Source organism: Theropithecus gelada, chromosome X (genome assembly GCF_003255815.1).
Source record: "Theropithecus gelada isolate Dixy chromosome X, Tgel_1.0, whole genome shotgun sequence".
Taxonomy (NCBI): domain Eukaryota; kingdom Metazoa; phylum Chordata; class Mammalia; order Primates; family Cercopithecidae; genus Theropithecus; species Theropithecus gelada.
In genome coordinates, this window is record NC_037689.1 from 147,467,133 (window position 1) to 147,481,304 (window position 14,172).

General features: G+C 45.1%; 1 protein-coding gene and 1 pseudogene across 2 annotated transcripts; one reads left to right on the forward strand and one right to left on the reverse strand.

The window, feature by feature from the left end:
• Positions 1–911: 911 nt before the first annotated feature.
• LOC112615862 lies at positions 912–1,815 on the reverse strand (annotated as a pseudogene). The gene has a single exon (XR_003117487.1). The product of XR_003117487.1 is annotated as a ferritin heavy chain pseudogene (transcript).
• Positions 1,816–7,377: 5,562 nt separating this feature from the next.
• HSFX4 (heat shock transcription factor family, X-linked member 4) lies at positions 7,378–8,879 on the forward strand. Its single transcript, XM_025371865.1, is given in 3 exon segments — positions 7,378–7,603; positions 7,606–7,838; positions 8,307–8,879. Coding segments are annotated over 3 exon segments (1,032 nt in total).
• The last annotated feature ends 5,293 nt before the right edge of the window (positions 8,880–14,172 follow it).

Sequence of the window (14,172 nt, forward strand, 5' to 3'; positions counted from 1 at the left end):
ACATTCCCCTTTCTCACTGCCCTAGCAGAGGTACTCCATGAGGGCTCTACCCCTGCACCACACCTCTGCCTTGACATCCAGACGTTTCCATAGATCCTCTGAAATCTAGGTGGAGGTTTCCAAACCTTAATTCTTGTCATCTGTGCACCCGCAGGACCAACATCACATGGAATCTGCCAAGCCTTGGGGCTTGCACCTTCTGAAGCAATGGCCTGAGCTGTACCTTGGTCCCTTTTAGCCACAGCTGGGATGCAGGGTACCAAGTCTTGAGACTGCAAGGCCTTGGGCCTGGCCCATGGAACCATTTTTTCCTTTTAGACCTCCAGGCCTTTAATGAGAGGGGCTGCCATAAAGACCTCTGACATGCCCTGGAGACATTTTCCCCATTGTCCTGGTGATTAACACTTGGCTCCTCTTTACTTATGCAAATTTCTGCAGCTGACTTGAATTTCTTCTAATAAAATGGGTTTTCCTTTTCTATTGCATCATCAGGCTGCAAATTTTCCAAACTTTTATGCTCTGCTTCCCTTTTAAACATAAGTTCCAATTCCAAACCATATCTTTGTGAATGCAAAAAACTGAATACTTTTAAGAGCACCAAGTCACATCTTGTGCACTTTGATGCTTAGAAATTTCTTCCACCAGATATCCTAAATCATCTCTCCCAAGTTCAAAGTTACACAGATCTCTAAATCAGGGGCAAAATGCCATTAGTCTCTTTGTTAAAGCATAGCAAGAGTCAACTTCATTCCAGTTCTCAACAAGTTCCTATCTCTATCTGAGACCACCTCAGCCTGAACTTCATTGTCCATATCACTATCAGCATTCTGGTCAAAGTCATTCAACAGTCTCTAGGAAGTTCCAAAACTTTCCCAAATCTTCCTATTTTCTTTTCTTTTCTTTTTTTTTTTGGTACCAAATTTCTTTATTTGAAGGAATGGTACAAATCAAAGAACTTAAGTGGATGTTTTGGTACTACTTATAGAAAAGGTAAAGGAAACCCCAACATGCATGCACTGCCTTGGTGACCAGGGAAGTCACCCCATGGCTATGGGGAAATTAGCCTGAGGCTTGGCTTTCATTATCACTGTCTCCCAGGGTGTGCTTGTCAAAGAGATACTCTGCCAAGCCAGATTCGGGTGCTCCCATCTTGTGCAAGTTGGTCACGTGGTCACCCAATTCTTTGATAGCTTTCACCTGCCCATTCAGGTAATGTATCTCAATGAAGTCACACAAATGGGGGTCATTTTTGTCAGTGGCCAGTTTGTGCAGTTCCAGTAGTGACTGATTCACATTTTTTTCCAAATGTAAAGCACACTCCATCACATTCAGCCCGCTCTCCCAGTTGTCATAGTCTGGTTTCTTAATATCCTGAAGGAAGATTCGGCCACCTGGTTGGTTCTGCAGCTTCATCAGTTTCTCGGCATGTTCCCTTTCCTCATGAGATTGGTGAAGAAAGTATTTGGCAAAGTTCTTCAAAGCCACATCATCGCGGTCAAAGTAGTAAGACATCGACAGGTAAACGTAGGAAGCGTAGAGCTCCAGGTTGATCTGGCGGTTGATGGCGGCCTCTGAGTCCTGGTGGTAGTTCTGGCGCACCTGCAAGGTGGACGCGGTCGTCATGGCGGAGGCTAAGGACAGGTGGCGGCGGTGGCGGCGGCGGTGGCTGTGCGGCACTGGAGCAGCGGTGGGGGCCTTGGGGCGGTCTGAGGACGCGGTGAAGAGGTGACGGAGGGCTGGCTATGGGCGGCTGGCCGGGATGGGGGACAAGCACCGGGTTCCGTCCAAGCACTGTTGAAGCAGGAAACCCCGACGACTCTCGGCGAAGAACGTTTGGCCTCCTATTTTCTTCTGAGCCCTCCAAACTGTTCCAATCTCTGCCTGTTATCCAGTTCCAAAGTCGCTTCCACATTTTTGGATATCTTTATAGCAGCACCTCACTCTCCATGGTATCAATTTACTTATTAGTCTATTCTCATGCTGCTTTGAAGAAATACCTGAGACTGTGTAACTTATAAAGAAAAGAGGTTTAATTGACTCACAGTTCTGCATGGCTGGGGAGGCCTCAGGAAACCTACAATCATGGTAGAAGTCACCTCTTCTCTTCACAGGGCAGCAAGAGAGAGAATGAGTGTAAGCAGGCAAAATGCCAGAGATGCTTATAAAACCATCAGATCTTGTGAAACTCACTCACTATCATGAGAACAGCATGGGGGAAACTGCCACCATGATGCCATTACCTCCACCTGGTCCCACCCTTGACACATGAGAATTATGAGGATTACAATTCAAAGTGAGATTTGGGTGGGGACACAGGGCCAAACCATAATCTCATGTGAACTCAGAGTGAGAACTCACTCATTACTGTAAGGACAACAACAAGCTATTCATGAGGGACCCACCCCCATGACTCAAACGCCTCCCAACAGGCCCACTTCCAACATTGGAGGTCACATTTTAACATGAAATTTGGAGGGGCCACAACATCCAAACTGTATTATTTTGCTCCTGGCCCTCCAAATCCCCTGTCCTTTTCACACTGCAAAACACAATCATCCCATCCCAATAGTTCCTCAAAAGTCTCATCTCATTTCAGCATCTACTGAAACTTCCAAAATCTCTTCTGAGACTTGAGGCATTTTCCTTCTGCCTATGAGCTTGTAAGATCGAAAACAAGTTATTTAATTCCAGGATACAATGGTGATACAGGCATTGGGTAAATATTCCCACTCCAAAAGGGAGAAATCAGCCAAAATAAAGGGGCAACAGGCCCCAGGTAAGTCTGAATCCCAGCACAGTCATCATTAAATTTTAAAGTTCCAAAATAATGTCCTTTGACTCCATGTCCTGCATCCAGGGCACACTGGTGCAAGGGGTGGGCTGCCAAGGCCTTGGTCATCTCTGCCCCTGTGGCTTTGCTGGGGCCAGTCCCCATGGCTGCTCTCATGAGTTAGAGTTGAGTGCCCATGGCCTTTTCAGTCTCAGGGTACAAGATGCTGGTGGCTCTTCCAGTATCAGCCCCCTTCTCAAAGTTCTACTCAGCAGTGCCCCAGTTGGGACTCCATGTAGGGGCTCCAACCCCATATTTCCCTGGGTCACTATCCTAGAAAAGTCTGTCTGCAGGGGATCTGCCCCTGCACCAGGCTTCTACCTAGGCACCCAGGCCTTCGAACATATCCTCTGAAATCTAGTGGAGGCTGCCAAGCCTCTTTCGCTCTTACATTGTGCTCCTGCAGACTTTACACCATGGGGAAGCCACCAAGGCTTACAGCTTGTGCCCTCCAAGGCTGAGCTGTGCCTTGGGCCCTTTAAGCCATGGCTGAAGCTGAAGCAGGAGGGATGTGGGGAGCAGTGTCCTAAGACTATGTAGGGCAGCAGGGTCCCAGGCTTGGCCTCCCCAAGTCATTCAATCCCCCTAGCCCACTGGGCCTATGATGGGAGAGGCTGTCTAGAAGATTTCTGAAATGCCTTCAAGGGTTTTTTCCCATTGTGTTAGATATTAGCACTTGGCTCCCTTTCAGTCATGTAAATCTCTCTAGCAAGTGGTTCCTCAGCAGCCCACTTGTATTCATCCTCAAAAATGCTCTTTCCTTCCTTACATCATGGCCAGGCTGCAAATTTTCCAAACTTTTATGTTCTGCTTCCCTTTTAATTGTAAATTTCAACTGTAAGTCATCCCTTTGCTCCCACATCTGAGAATATGCTGTCAGAAGCAACCATGCCACATGTTGAATGCTTTGCTGCTTAGAAATCTCTTCAACCAGATACCTTAAGCCATCACTCTTAAGTTCAAACTTCCACAGATCCCTAGAGCATGGACACAACACAGCCAAGTTATTTGCTAAAGTATAACAAGGGTGAACTTTGCTCCAGTCCCAATAAATTCCTCATTTCCATCTGAGACCTTATCACCCTGGCATTCACTGTCCATATTTCTATCATCATTTTGGTCAAAACTACTTGACAAGTCTCTAAGAAGTTTGAAACATCCCTTCATCTTCCTGTCTTCTACAGAGATCTCCAAACTCTTCCAACCCCTGCCACTACCCAGTTCCAAAGCTGCTTCCACATCTTCAGATATTGTTATAGCCACACACAATTCCTGAACCAGTTTTACATGTTAGTCAGTTTTGCATTGCTATAAAGGAATACTTGAGTCTGGGTAATTTATAAAGAAAAGATTTATTTTGGCTCCCATTTTTGCAGGCTGTACAAGAATCGTGGTGCCAGCATCTGCTTCTGGTGAGGGCTCAGGAAGCTTCCAATCACGAGAGAAGGCAAAAGGGGAATCTGTGTATCACATGGCAAGAGAGAGAACAAGGAACTGTCAGGCTTTTTTAAACAACCAGATCTCACGTGAACTTACAGAGTGAGAAGTCACTCATTACCATGAGGACAGCACCAAGCCATTCATGAGAAACATACTCCCATGACCCAAATACTTCCCACTAAGATCACCTCCAACAATGAAGGTCACATTTCAGATGAGATTTGGAGGGACAAAACAGCCAAACCATATCAATGACTAGTCTGCTCTTTGTTCTCTGTTTCTGCTTTCTCCAACAATTTTCTACATACGATGCCCACCTTTTCTGCTCAGATCACTGGAACATTTATTCTACTTGAGTGAGATTGTGAGTCTGACAGTCTGACCATGTGGGCCTATTCTGGCCCTGTTGCTTCCTCACTGTGGAACCTGCACCATGGCTCAATCCCTCCTCAATGGCCTAGGTTGGCTCATTGGAGAGATGGGCTCATTCCTAACACTCACCCGAGAGATGGTTGTGTAGAGTAAATGACACAGACCAGCGGAGTGCTTAGCAAAGTAGCATGACATAGGAGCTCACAATAACTGTCCTATCATCACTATTCTAATGCAGAGTCATGCCCGAGGATGCTAAACCCCACTCAGCTACTTATGACACAGAACTTTCTTCATTCCAACTTGTATGTATTGAAGGTCACATTCACACCATGGTCTTGGCCATACTCAAGGACCTCCTAGTCCAGAGGGGAGACAGCCCATCAACATGCCCAACATCGCAGGTATTCGGGATCCACCCAACCAATGGTGGAGAGCTGTGCTGGGCCAGCCCCGGGAACAAGTCTTGCCAGGTGACCTCAAGGAGTGACCTGGACCCTAACACACTGAGTGGCTTCTGGGTGGAAGGGCATTTCTGTAGGAGGGGCAGTACAAGCACCAACACCAGCAAGGAAGTTCACAGTGTGCTCAGAAAACAGCACTGGGGGAACCAGAGGTTGAGAATTGTTTTACCCAGGATCCAGCACCAAGCAAATGCTGAGTGAAGGAGGGTTAAGGGCAGATGTCTAAGTGTGTAAGAAAGAGGAGCCCAGTGGCTAACAAGGCTGGGAAAGGAAGGCCTGGGAGGTATGAGGTGTTGGTGCCTAAGCAACTGACAAGTTCCAAGTCACAGTTTAGAAAGACCCCTCCAAGATGGGATGAAACAACTGTATGGACACATCCTAGAGCCCAGAAGAGAGACCAGTAAGGAAGAAGCTCCTGGGAAGCCAGTGAGAGGACGAGGGAGGCCCTGGAGGAATATGTGGCAGGCAAGGCCTACACAGTGAGTCTTGCCCCATGGCTGGCTCCAGGCCTTAGGACCCCATAGTCGAGAGCTCAGCACTGTTCTCCATCACTAAACAGCTACACAGAAGCAGCAGTGAGTCAGGACTGAGACCACTTTCCATGGGGCCACTGGTCCTCATGCCTGAGTTAGCTGTGGGGGCACTATGAATGATTAGGGAACCCTGAGACTGAAAGGCACCTTGGGAGAGCCTCTTCCAACTCTGCTCGCGGTCAGTGGTGACCCTCAGAGACGGCAAAGGGTGCTACTCAGTGGAATGAGGACCCAGGGTCCTTTCAGCCTAGGGCCTTTCCACTGTATCACTCCATCTCTTTATACAGAGTGAATATTAAGAACAAAGTTGGCTACAATGGCTAGAGAAAATATATCACCAAAAAGACTGTTGTATCCTCTCATCTGTGGTTGAAGATGACTTTCATTTGGGTTTTCTCTGTCCTCCTGATCATCCCCTCATCACACACCCAGACTCTCATCTATTTTCAAATATACAATAATGGGCAGCTTTGTGTTGGATTACATGAAGTGAGCATGTCTTGGGCAATGAGAACAGTACTTATAGGCAAGAATAGAAACTAAAGATAATCTCCTGTTGTGATCTGCAAGAGGGTGAGATGCAGGGGCAAGCAGAGCTCCACAGGGGACTCCAAAGCACAGCTGAGGATGTGGCCATCCAACCACAAATGGTGCTCTGGGTAACACAGTGGTAGAGGAGTGAGGGGAGTGCTCCCACCATGCTCAGGCACAGCACCACTCTGGGAACAACTCGACCAAGTGGAATAAGGAACACTTCATCTGGGCCCATTGGAGCACATCCCACCAACCATTAGGAGTAGCTGGAAGAGACCAAAGCAGGAAGGAGATGGGGGGGCTGGAAAATGGGGTGCTACCAATCCAGAATAGGCCAAACAGTCTAGTACGGACCACCATCTCCTGGAAGGCACAGTCACCTGTGAGGGACCCGTCTGACTCAGGCAGTCTTTTTTTTTTTCTTGTGCGACAGAGTCTTGCCCTGTCGCCCAGGCTGGAGTGCAGTGGCGCAATCTCAGCTCACTGCAAGCTCCGCCTCCCAGGTTCACACCATTCTCCTGCCTCAGCCTCCTGACTAGCTGGGACTACAGGCTCCCGCCACCATGCCCAGCTAATTTTTTTGTATTTTTAGTAGAGACAGGGTTTCACTGTGTTAGCCAGGATGGTCTCGATCTCCTGACTTCATGATCCGCCCACCTTGGCCTCCCAAAGTGCTGGGATTACAGGCATGAGCCACCGTGCCCGGCTGACTCAGGCAGTCTTGGGGAAACCCAAGCTAGAGCTAAATGGAGGCTGGCCCTTGAGCAAATCAGAGAGACCAGCAACAGACCTCCCCTGTCTTCAGGGTTGGAAGTGGCCACAGAGCCATGGTTTCTCAGCTCATCTGGGGCCTGGCCCTGTCACACAATGTGACTTTCAGAAGATGGGAGACTTTTCTGGGAACTTGAACCACGCCTGTTTATACTTTTAGAAAAAGGAGAAGCTGAAGGCCATGCCACCTGTCTACTCCCCCAACACCTGGCCAGCGTCCCCTCTCCAGATTGGCTGAGAGCTACCTTTGTGACATCGTGCGACAAATACGGCAGATGGTGAGTTAAGCCGCTGGTTGCCCCGATACCGAGACTCTAGAATTTTGTGGACGGTATTTACTGGGCATGCCTACTCTGAATGAAGGCATTTTGGACTTGCTAGGACAGTGATAAGGGTCTTGGGTACAAAATGCTCCTGATTCTGGTGTAGCTCCATGGCGAGTCAGAACACCGAACAGGCATATGAAGACAAGCTGGCCCTGTCTGTTGGCGGAGAGCCAACAAGCAGGGACCCATTTAGTTCTTCACCTGATCCAAATCCAGATTCCAGCGAGGTTTTGGACAGACACAAGGACCACGCCGTGAGCCAAGATCCAGGCTCCCAAGTTAACTCACCACCAGAAGACCGAAACCAATGCGTGGTCAACACGGAAGACAACCACAAAGAAAGCCTTGGATGATGGTGGAGGAAGACACATTCAAGTCTGTGAGCTGGAACGATGATGGAGACACCATGATCATCAAGAAGGATCTCTTCCAGAGGGAAGTTCTTCAACGGAGAGGTGCAGAGAGGATTTTCGAAACAGACAGCTTGAAGAGTTTCATTCACCAACTGAACCTCTATGGATTCTGCAAAACACGCCCAAGCAACTCTCCAGGAAACAAGAAAATGATGGTAAAGTAGAAAGCATTTCTGTAATCCCTTTTCTCTCTTTCTCAAACATACCTTCATAAGACACTAATATAAATAATACACTGTAAGAGCTTAAGTGTCAAAGATAGCATTTTAAAATGTGAAATATTGTTTATTGAAAGATGAAAAGTATAGAACTTAAAAAGTATGGATTTTGATATTAAACTACAACCCCCTTAGAGATAATGTAAGCATCATATTATGCAGACCTGCATATTACCTCTAAGGGGGTTGCAGTTTAATATCAAAATCCATGCTATTTATATATTACTGCCTTGACCTATGAATTGTTTATCTTTAGTCAGGTCATGCTGTAGAGCATAACCACACTTGCTGCCACTTAAAACATTCTTTTCTCCATTGTAAAACAAGACCATCATTTTGGGAGGGGGGGATGAAAGGAATAAACAATTTATCCCAGAATTACTAAAATGTTTCATTTTGTTTCAGATCTACCACAACTCCAATTTTCAGAGAGACACGCCCAGGCTACTTGAGAATATCCAGATTAAAGATGACCTCAGAAACACCACTCAGCAAGCAACCCGTGTCCCAGCTCCAAAGAGAAAGAAGCTGGTACCTATAAGACACTCCCCCCGATTTCATCACAATAATGCCATGAAAGAAGCCAACAATATTCAGGGACCCAGTGACACCCAGTCCTTCATGTCCCCTGGTATGTGTTCCATGAACAGTATCACTGGGCATTCCCTGGGAAGTGGGCCCCCACAGGAGCCAAATGACCCAAGTGGGGAGGGCACCTCTGAGGATGTCACATTTGCATCTTTGACTACTGCACAGCGGAAGTGCACAGGGATGGAAAGCACAGGGGAAGTGCCTAGTACCTTGGTTTACCCAGACTATGATTGTGTAATGTCTTTGTACAATACCCGTTACTCTATTCTGTCGGTTGCCATCTCAGTCATGTCTCCAAATGAGCCCCCTGATGAGGAGGAGGAAGGCCCCTCAGACTACAAGTGTGTACTCTGTGAACACGTTAGGGACAATCTTCCAAGTCCATGAACTCACAGGCCACTGATGACTGATAAAAGTTGGCATTTTCTAGTGAGAAACACATTTTTGGTCCTAACAAAGAAAAACAAAATTCTATGAGAATAAACAATTTAAATGAGAATTGCGGGTCTGTGCTTTTTCTAACCTACTATCCTATACACATCTCATTGGGACAAGCCAGGGGAGGCTGAAAATCCTGTCCAAGAAAGGCTTTGGTCCCCACTGTCCTCATTCATTTGGAGAAGCAGCATTTTCACACACTCAGCAGAGGATGTTGCTAGGGAATGTTGAGGCCAAGCCCAGGAAGATCTGGTCCCCTGAGTCTGGCCTGCTGGTCAGGAGACAGAACAGCCTTGCTCCTGATTCTGGCAGTATCACCTTACATGGTTCCTGTATCTTCAAACAGGAGATTCTATCCTCATGGGTCCCTTCCAGTGTTGCCAGGAAGTATCTGATCACTTCCTGATCAATAGCAGCTCAGCATCCCTAGCCTAGCATCCAGGGGCCTCCAGAGGCCCATCTCAAAGTCAGGCCACCCCATCTGCCAAGGGATGTACGACCACTATAACATCCTGGCTCAGAAGAGAAAGGCCACTGCAGTTAACATCTAGGGGAAAAAGTCCATCATCCTCATAGATAACAACCACTAGAAACTGCTAAGAAATTACTGAAAAAAATTACTAAAAAATAAAACAACACTAATCAGTTTTCAAAGTTAACCTGACTCTACCAGAGCTTTATTTTGGATGTATTGCTAGGATAGGAAGTAGCTATGTGATGCAGGTAACACACATGCTTCAGAAACCAACAGACACTTTCACAACACGGTGAGAGTAACCTGAAAGGACAAACACCTGCTCTAAGTCTGAGGCCCTCTTCATCCTGGATGAGTTAGTCCATTAATGGCTGCTCACTATCAGGTCCCACACTTTCCATGTTTCCTGGATGTTAGTCACACATTTGATGACTTCTGACCAGAACAAATACAGGGGAAAACACAGTGTTGTAGGACTTTTCCTTAGTTCAGCTAAAGATGGGGTCCTTATCACATGGCCACAAAAATTTAGGCTCACAGATGATTTGAAGGGTGGGTAAGGCAGGGTTTTATCTGTGAAAAGGAAAAAAAAGGGGGGACAAGGACCCTCACCAAAGCCAGAGTTCTTGCTGGTATGCTTCCCGCCTCATAGATTGAATCCCAGGTTCTACCCAGGAGGAGCCTGGCTCCTCCCCACGGCAAATGGAGTGAACTTCTGTGGCTCCACCCCAGTGTGTACTCCTACCAGTGCACAGGCTGGTTGGAGTTTCTCTGGGGAACCCCTCCCACCTGGCTGTCTCATTCTTCCCTCTAAAAAAGTCCATCTAGCTTCCATTAGAATAAGGACAAGGTCAGATCTTAACTGCTTCCTGCTGAAAGGGACCCCTGTTTTGGAAAAATGGCAGTCAGAGCTCCTTCAGAAGCCAATCTAAGCATTCCCAGCAGAAGGGGCCATCGTCAGGGACTCCAGTTGCATGACCATTTGGAGTCTGATGGCCTGAAGGCAAGCAGAGACAAACCATGTTTTTAGAAAACATGTATCAAAATGAAACAAGGGGAGTGTTAAGGACAGCTAAAAAATCCTGAGGCCTTTTACCAGTTTGCACAGGGAGAGGGAGGCCAAAAGCTTGACTGGGAAGAAATACTTTACCCTTTTTTGCCAACATGTTGGGCTTCTGGGTTCCCTTCCCCTGAGTCCAATCCTGAGCCAACCAGTTAAAGGTTCAGGAAATTAACTCTTTCCAGTTTGAAGGATGTATCCAAGGGGAGTGTCCCACAGTATGGAGACACAATTACCTATCTGTGAACAGAGAACAGAGGAGGAGAAAGGGAAAAAGGTGTTTTTCAAAGGAGTCCCAGGAGTTCAGGATACATTCGAAAGGGGTACAGACTGCAGATGAATGGTTACTCATCTAGAAAGAGGGGAGCAGGCGTCCTTGGTTCCCTTTTTTTCCTAGCAGATACCCAGGGTACATGAGGGAGAGAGGGAAGAGTGTTCTCTTTCCCTCTTCCATCCTTGCCTCCCAGAGTCCTGGGAACCTTGGCAGGTGCTACATGGGTGCCAAGGTGGCTTGCACCCATGAAGCAAGGGGGCCTACCGGATAGGAATCATCTAGTCTTACCCACGTACACCCTGATGTCAGAAACCTTGGATTCCTTAGACCTCATTTATGCCATGGATGCTAACATGGCCTTTGAAGCTTGGCTTAATTGGCAGGAATCAGCCACGCTCACCTGTGCTGTGCCTTTTAAATTCCATTATCATCTGCCTCTGGATTCCTCAGATCCAGTTTTCCTTCCTAGGGCTTTGACCCGAAGCTTGGAATTGAGTTTGGGACAAAAATGTGTCTCAGCGGGGACTGCACGAACTCCTTATTATAAGCCGAATGCTAAGGTGAAGCTGTGGAACTGAGTCCTCCTCTGAGGGAGAGAAACGGATGTCCTGTGATACACCCAGACAACTGGTAGTTACAGTTATGCCTGTAGGGTTTGGGTGCATGGTGCTTGCTTTCGTTGCTCCCCTGGTCTTACTTTCCCAAAAGGCGACCTCTGAGAGATGGGCATCCTATTTATTCCATCCTCTGGCAGGATTTGCAGGATACCTCCTCAGAACTAGGATATTGATCCAGAGTTTTACATTACCTGTCCCTTTTGTTCTTTCTGAGCTGCAGCCAGAGATTGCTGGTTGGTTTACAGGAAAAAACAGATTTAGTCTAAAATGTAGGTGAACACCTAAAAACAACTGAGTTTAGGATTTAATGACATACACGTTTTAAAACATAATTTCTCTCTCTTCAGTCCTCACTTTTTGTTTAAAAAAAACAAATCATAGGACTCAGTGGTTTGCAAAATAGACTTCAGTCTTATATTTGACCTGATTATCTGCATAAAGTATAGCAAGAATAAGTATTTCTACATAGGCCTTTTGGATTGGTTTTGACAGAACTCTGTTCTACAAGGAATCTTAGATAAGACCTTTTAAAGCTGAGCCCAGCCATGGGTTTGTATCCTCAAATACCAGCGAGTTGGGTGATCCTCTCCTCTTACAGTCCCAAGATAAACTTGGAGCTCCTGGACCTGTTAGAAAGTGACATTCTTTATTGACCACAGGTCAGGAATCCTGTACAGGGACTGCGCAGGCAAGGGTATGAGGCCAGTTTCCCCAATCGGCTTTTATTGGCTCTGCAAGTCGAAATTGACTCCTTAAAGTGAAGCATACCCTTCCAGTCAAAGCCTTGGTAAAATTATCAGTTTTTCCAATTGCGTCCTGTTGCAAAAGAAAAATGGATTCTTATTGCACTGATGCCAACAACTATATTGCCATACGTTAACAATATTCACAGTTTCCAAATTCTACAGGAACCAGACAGAGAGAAACAAACATGCTCCAAATTTTGCTCACCAGAGTATACCTTGCTTAATTATTAAATGCTGTAAATAGTTCAAAGTAAGTTTCTTTGACTCTGAAAAGCAAAACAAGGATCAACAATATTCTAAGCAAAAGTCAAAAAGGTTGCTTCAGCTTTCTGAGTTCAGTCCATTTAGTTCTTGTTTTGCTTCAGTTCATGAACACTTCAGCTATTTTTGAGTCCTGTACATTTTTCTTTATTCCAATGTCACAATCTCCAAAGTTATCAGACAGAAGCCTGTATTTGAGAGCACCTGTCAAAGTCCTATAGCTTATTATAAGCCATCTTTTGAAAAGGATTAAAACAAGACAACAATTGTCTGTGAACAGCAAAATGTCCAGGATAATTACAGTCAGAAACGTAACTGACAAAGAAGTTTGGTTATCTCTGTGGTTTACAATAACATAACAACCTTAATTATGATTGAGAGTATATACTTAGACATTATAATTTTAGAAATCCCATATACTCTTGGAACATACATTAGCATTATTCATAAAAATATAACCTAAAGAAGACTGAACATCATTTTGGCAATCCCACGTACCTAACTAAACATGTCAAATAATCCTGTTGACCTCTTTTCTGGATGTTTCAGGGGCCCTCTGAAGTATCCGAAAAGCCAAGTGTCAGGAAAGACAATTTTGAAATTGAAGTTTGATTTTGGAAAGGCTGTTAAATACGTTTGTTATGAAATAGAATTCCAGATTACCATGTTATTTATGTTGCCAAAATGATGACTCAGAAATTTTAAAGCAAAAATCTTTTAAAATCCTTTACAAATTTTGCCAAAGAGCAAATTAGCACCTTAAGAAAACCTTGTTGTGTTTTTATTTCAATAATCAATTTACAGAAAAACCTACGAGGTAGGAATATAATGTAATACCTTTCTGCAATTTAGTCAATTTGTTCACATAGAGAACCTTTTCTGCAAGATTAATTTCCATAGTATTTCCTCCACTTGTTTGAACCTTCAGCTTTATCTTACCTAATTTAAAACAATCCTTTAACCCTAGGCAAACATTTACATTTCCAAGCTTTCTTATAACCTTTTACTAAAAAACACATTTTACTATTCTCACACATCTTCCATGTACATCTATTTTTCAGTAGTTTCCGTTACATGTTATAATGGTAACTCCTAGCCATTTTTAACTCTAATGTAAAACCTTTTGTTTTAATTGTGTGCTAAGTGCCGCCAAGGTTTCCTTCTTAATTCAGGGTGTGGTTAGTTCCAAACATCTCCAGACCCTACCAATTGTGAAGCAGGCAAGACAGACAGTTCTCAAAACAAAAAAAGTAGTTTATAACCTTAAAACATTTAGCAAACCTTGCATCTGACCTGCATAATTTAGTTCACCTATTTACATTTTAATAACACCTGCATTTTACCAATAATCTTTAAGGCTATTTTTATTTCTCAAACATTAAAAACATGTGAACTTAAAGGTACCACAGCTTTTATCTTCCCTTTAAAAAATATTTGATCCAAGCACTTGTCTTTCTTTAGGCCAAATTAGAGCTCTTTTTACAGATATCTCACACACACACACATACACACACACCTACACAGACAGGAAGGAGAAAACCCAGCCCCTGGGTGGGGTTAAGAGACAGGGCTAGGAAAACATGCAGATATCAAAAAAGAAAGGAACTCATTCCCTAAGGCAGGGTTGCTAAACAAAGCCATGCCCCCCCAGGATGTAAAACAAGAGAAGACGACTGAGGGTTGCAAGGAAGTTTGCTACAAACCATAAAGGCAAGCAAAGCACAGCAGACTGTCTACAATTTAACACATCCTTTTTCACAATTAAAGCTTTACAGATAATATAAACAGTGATCCTTATTTCTAGCCTAG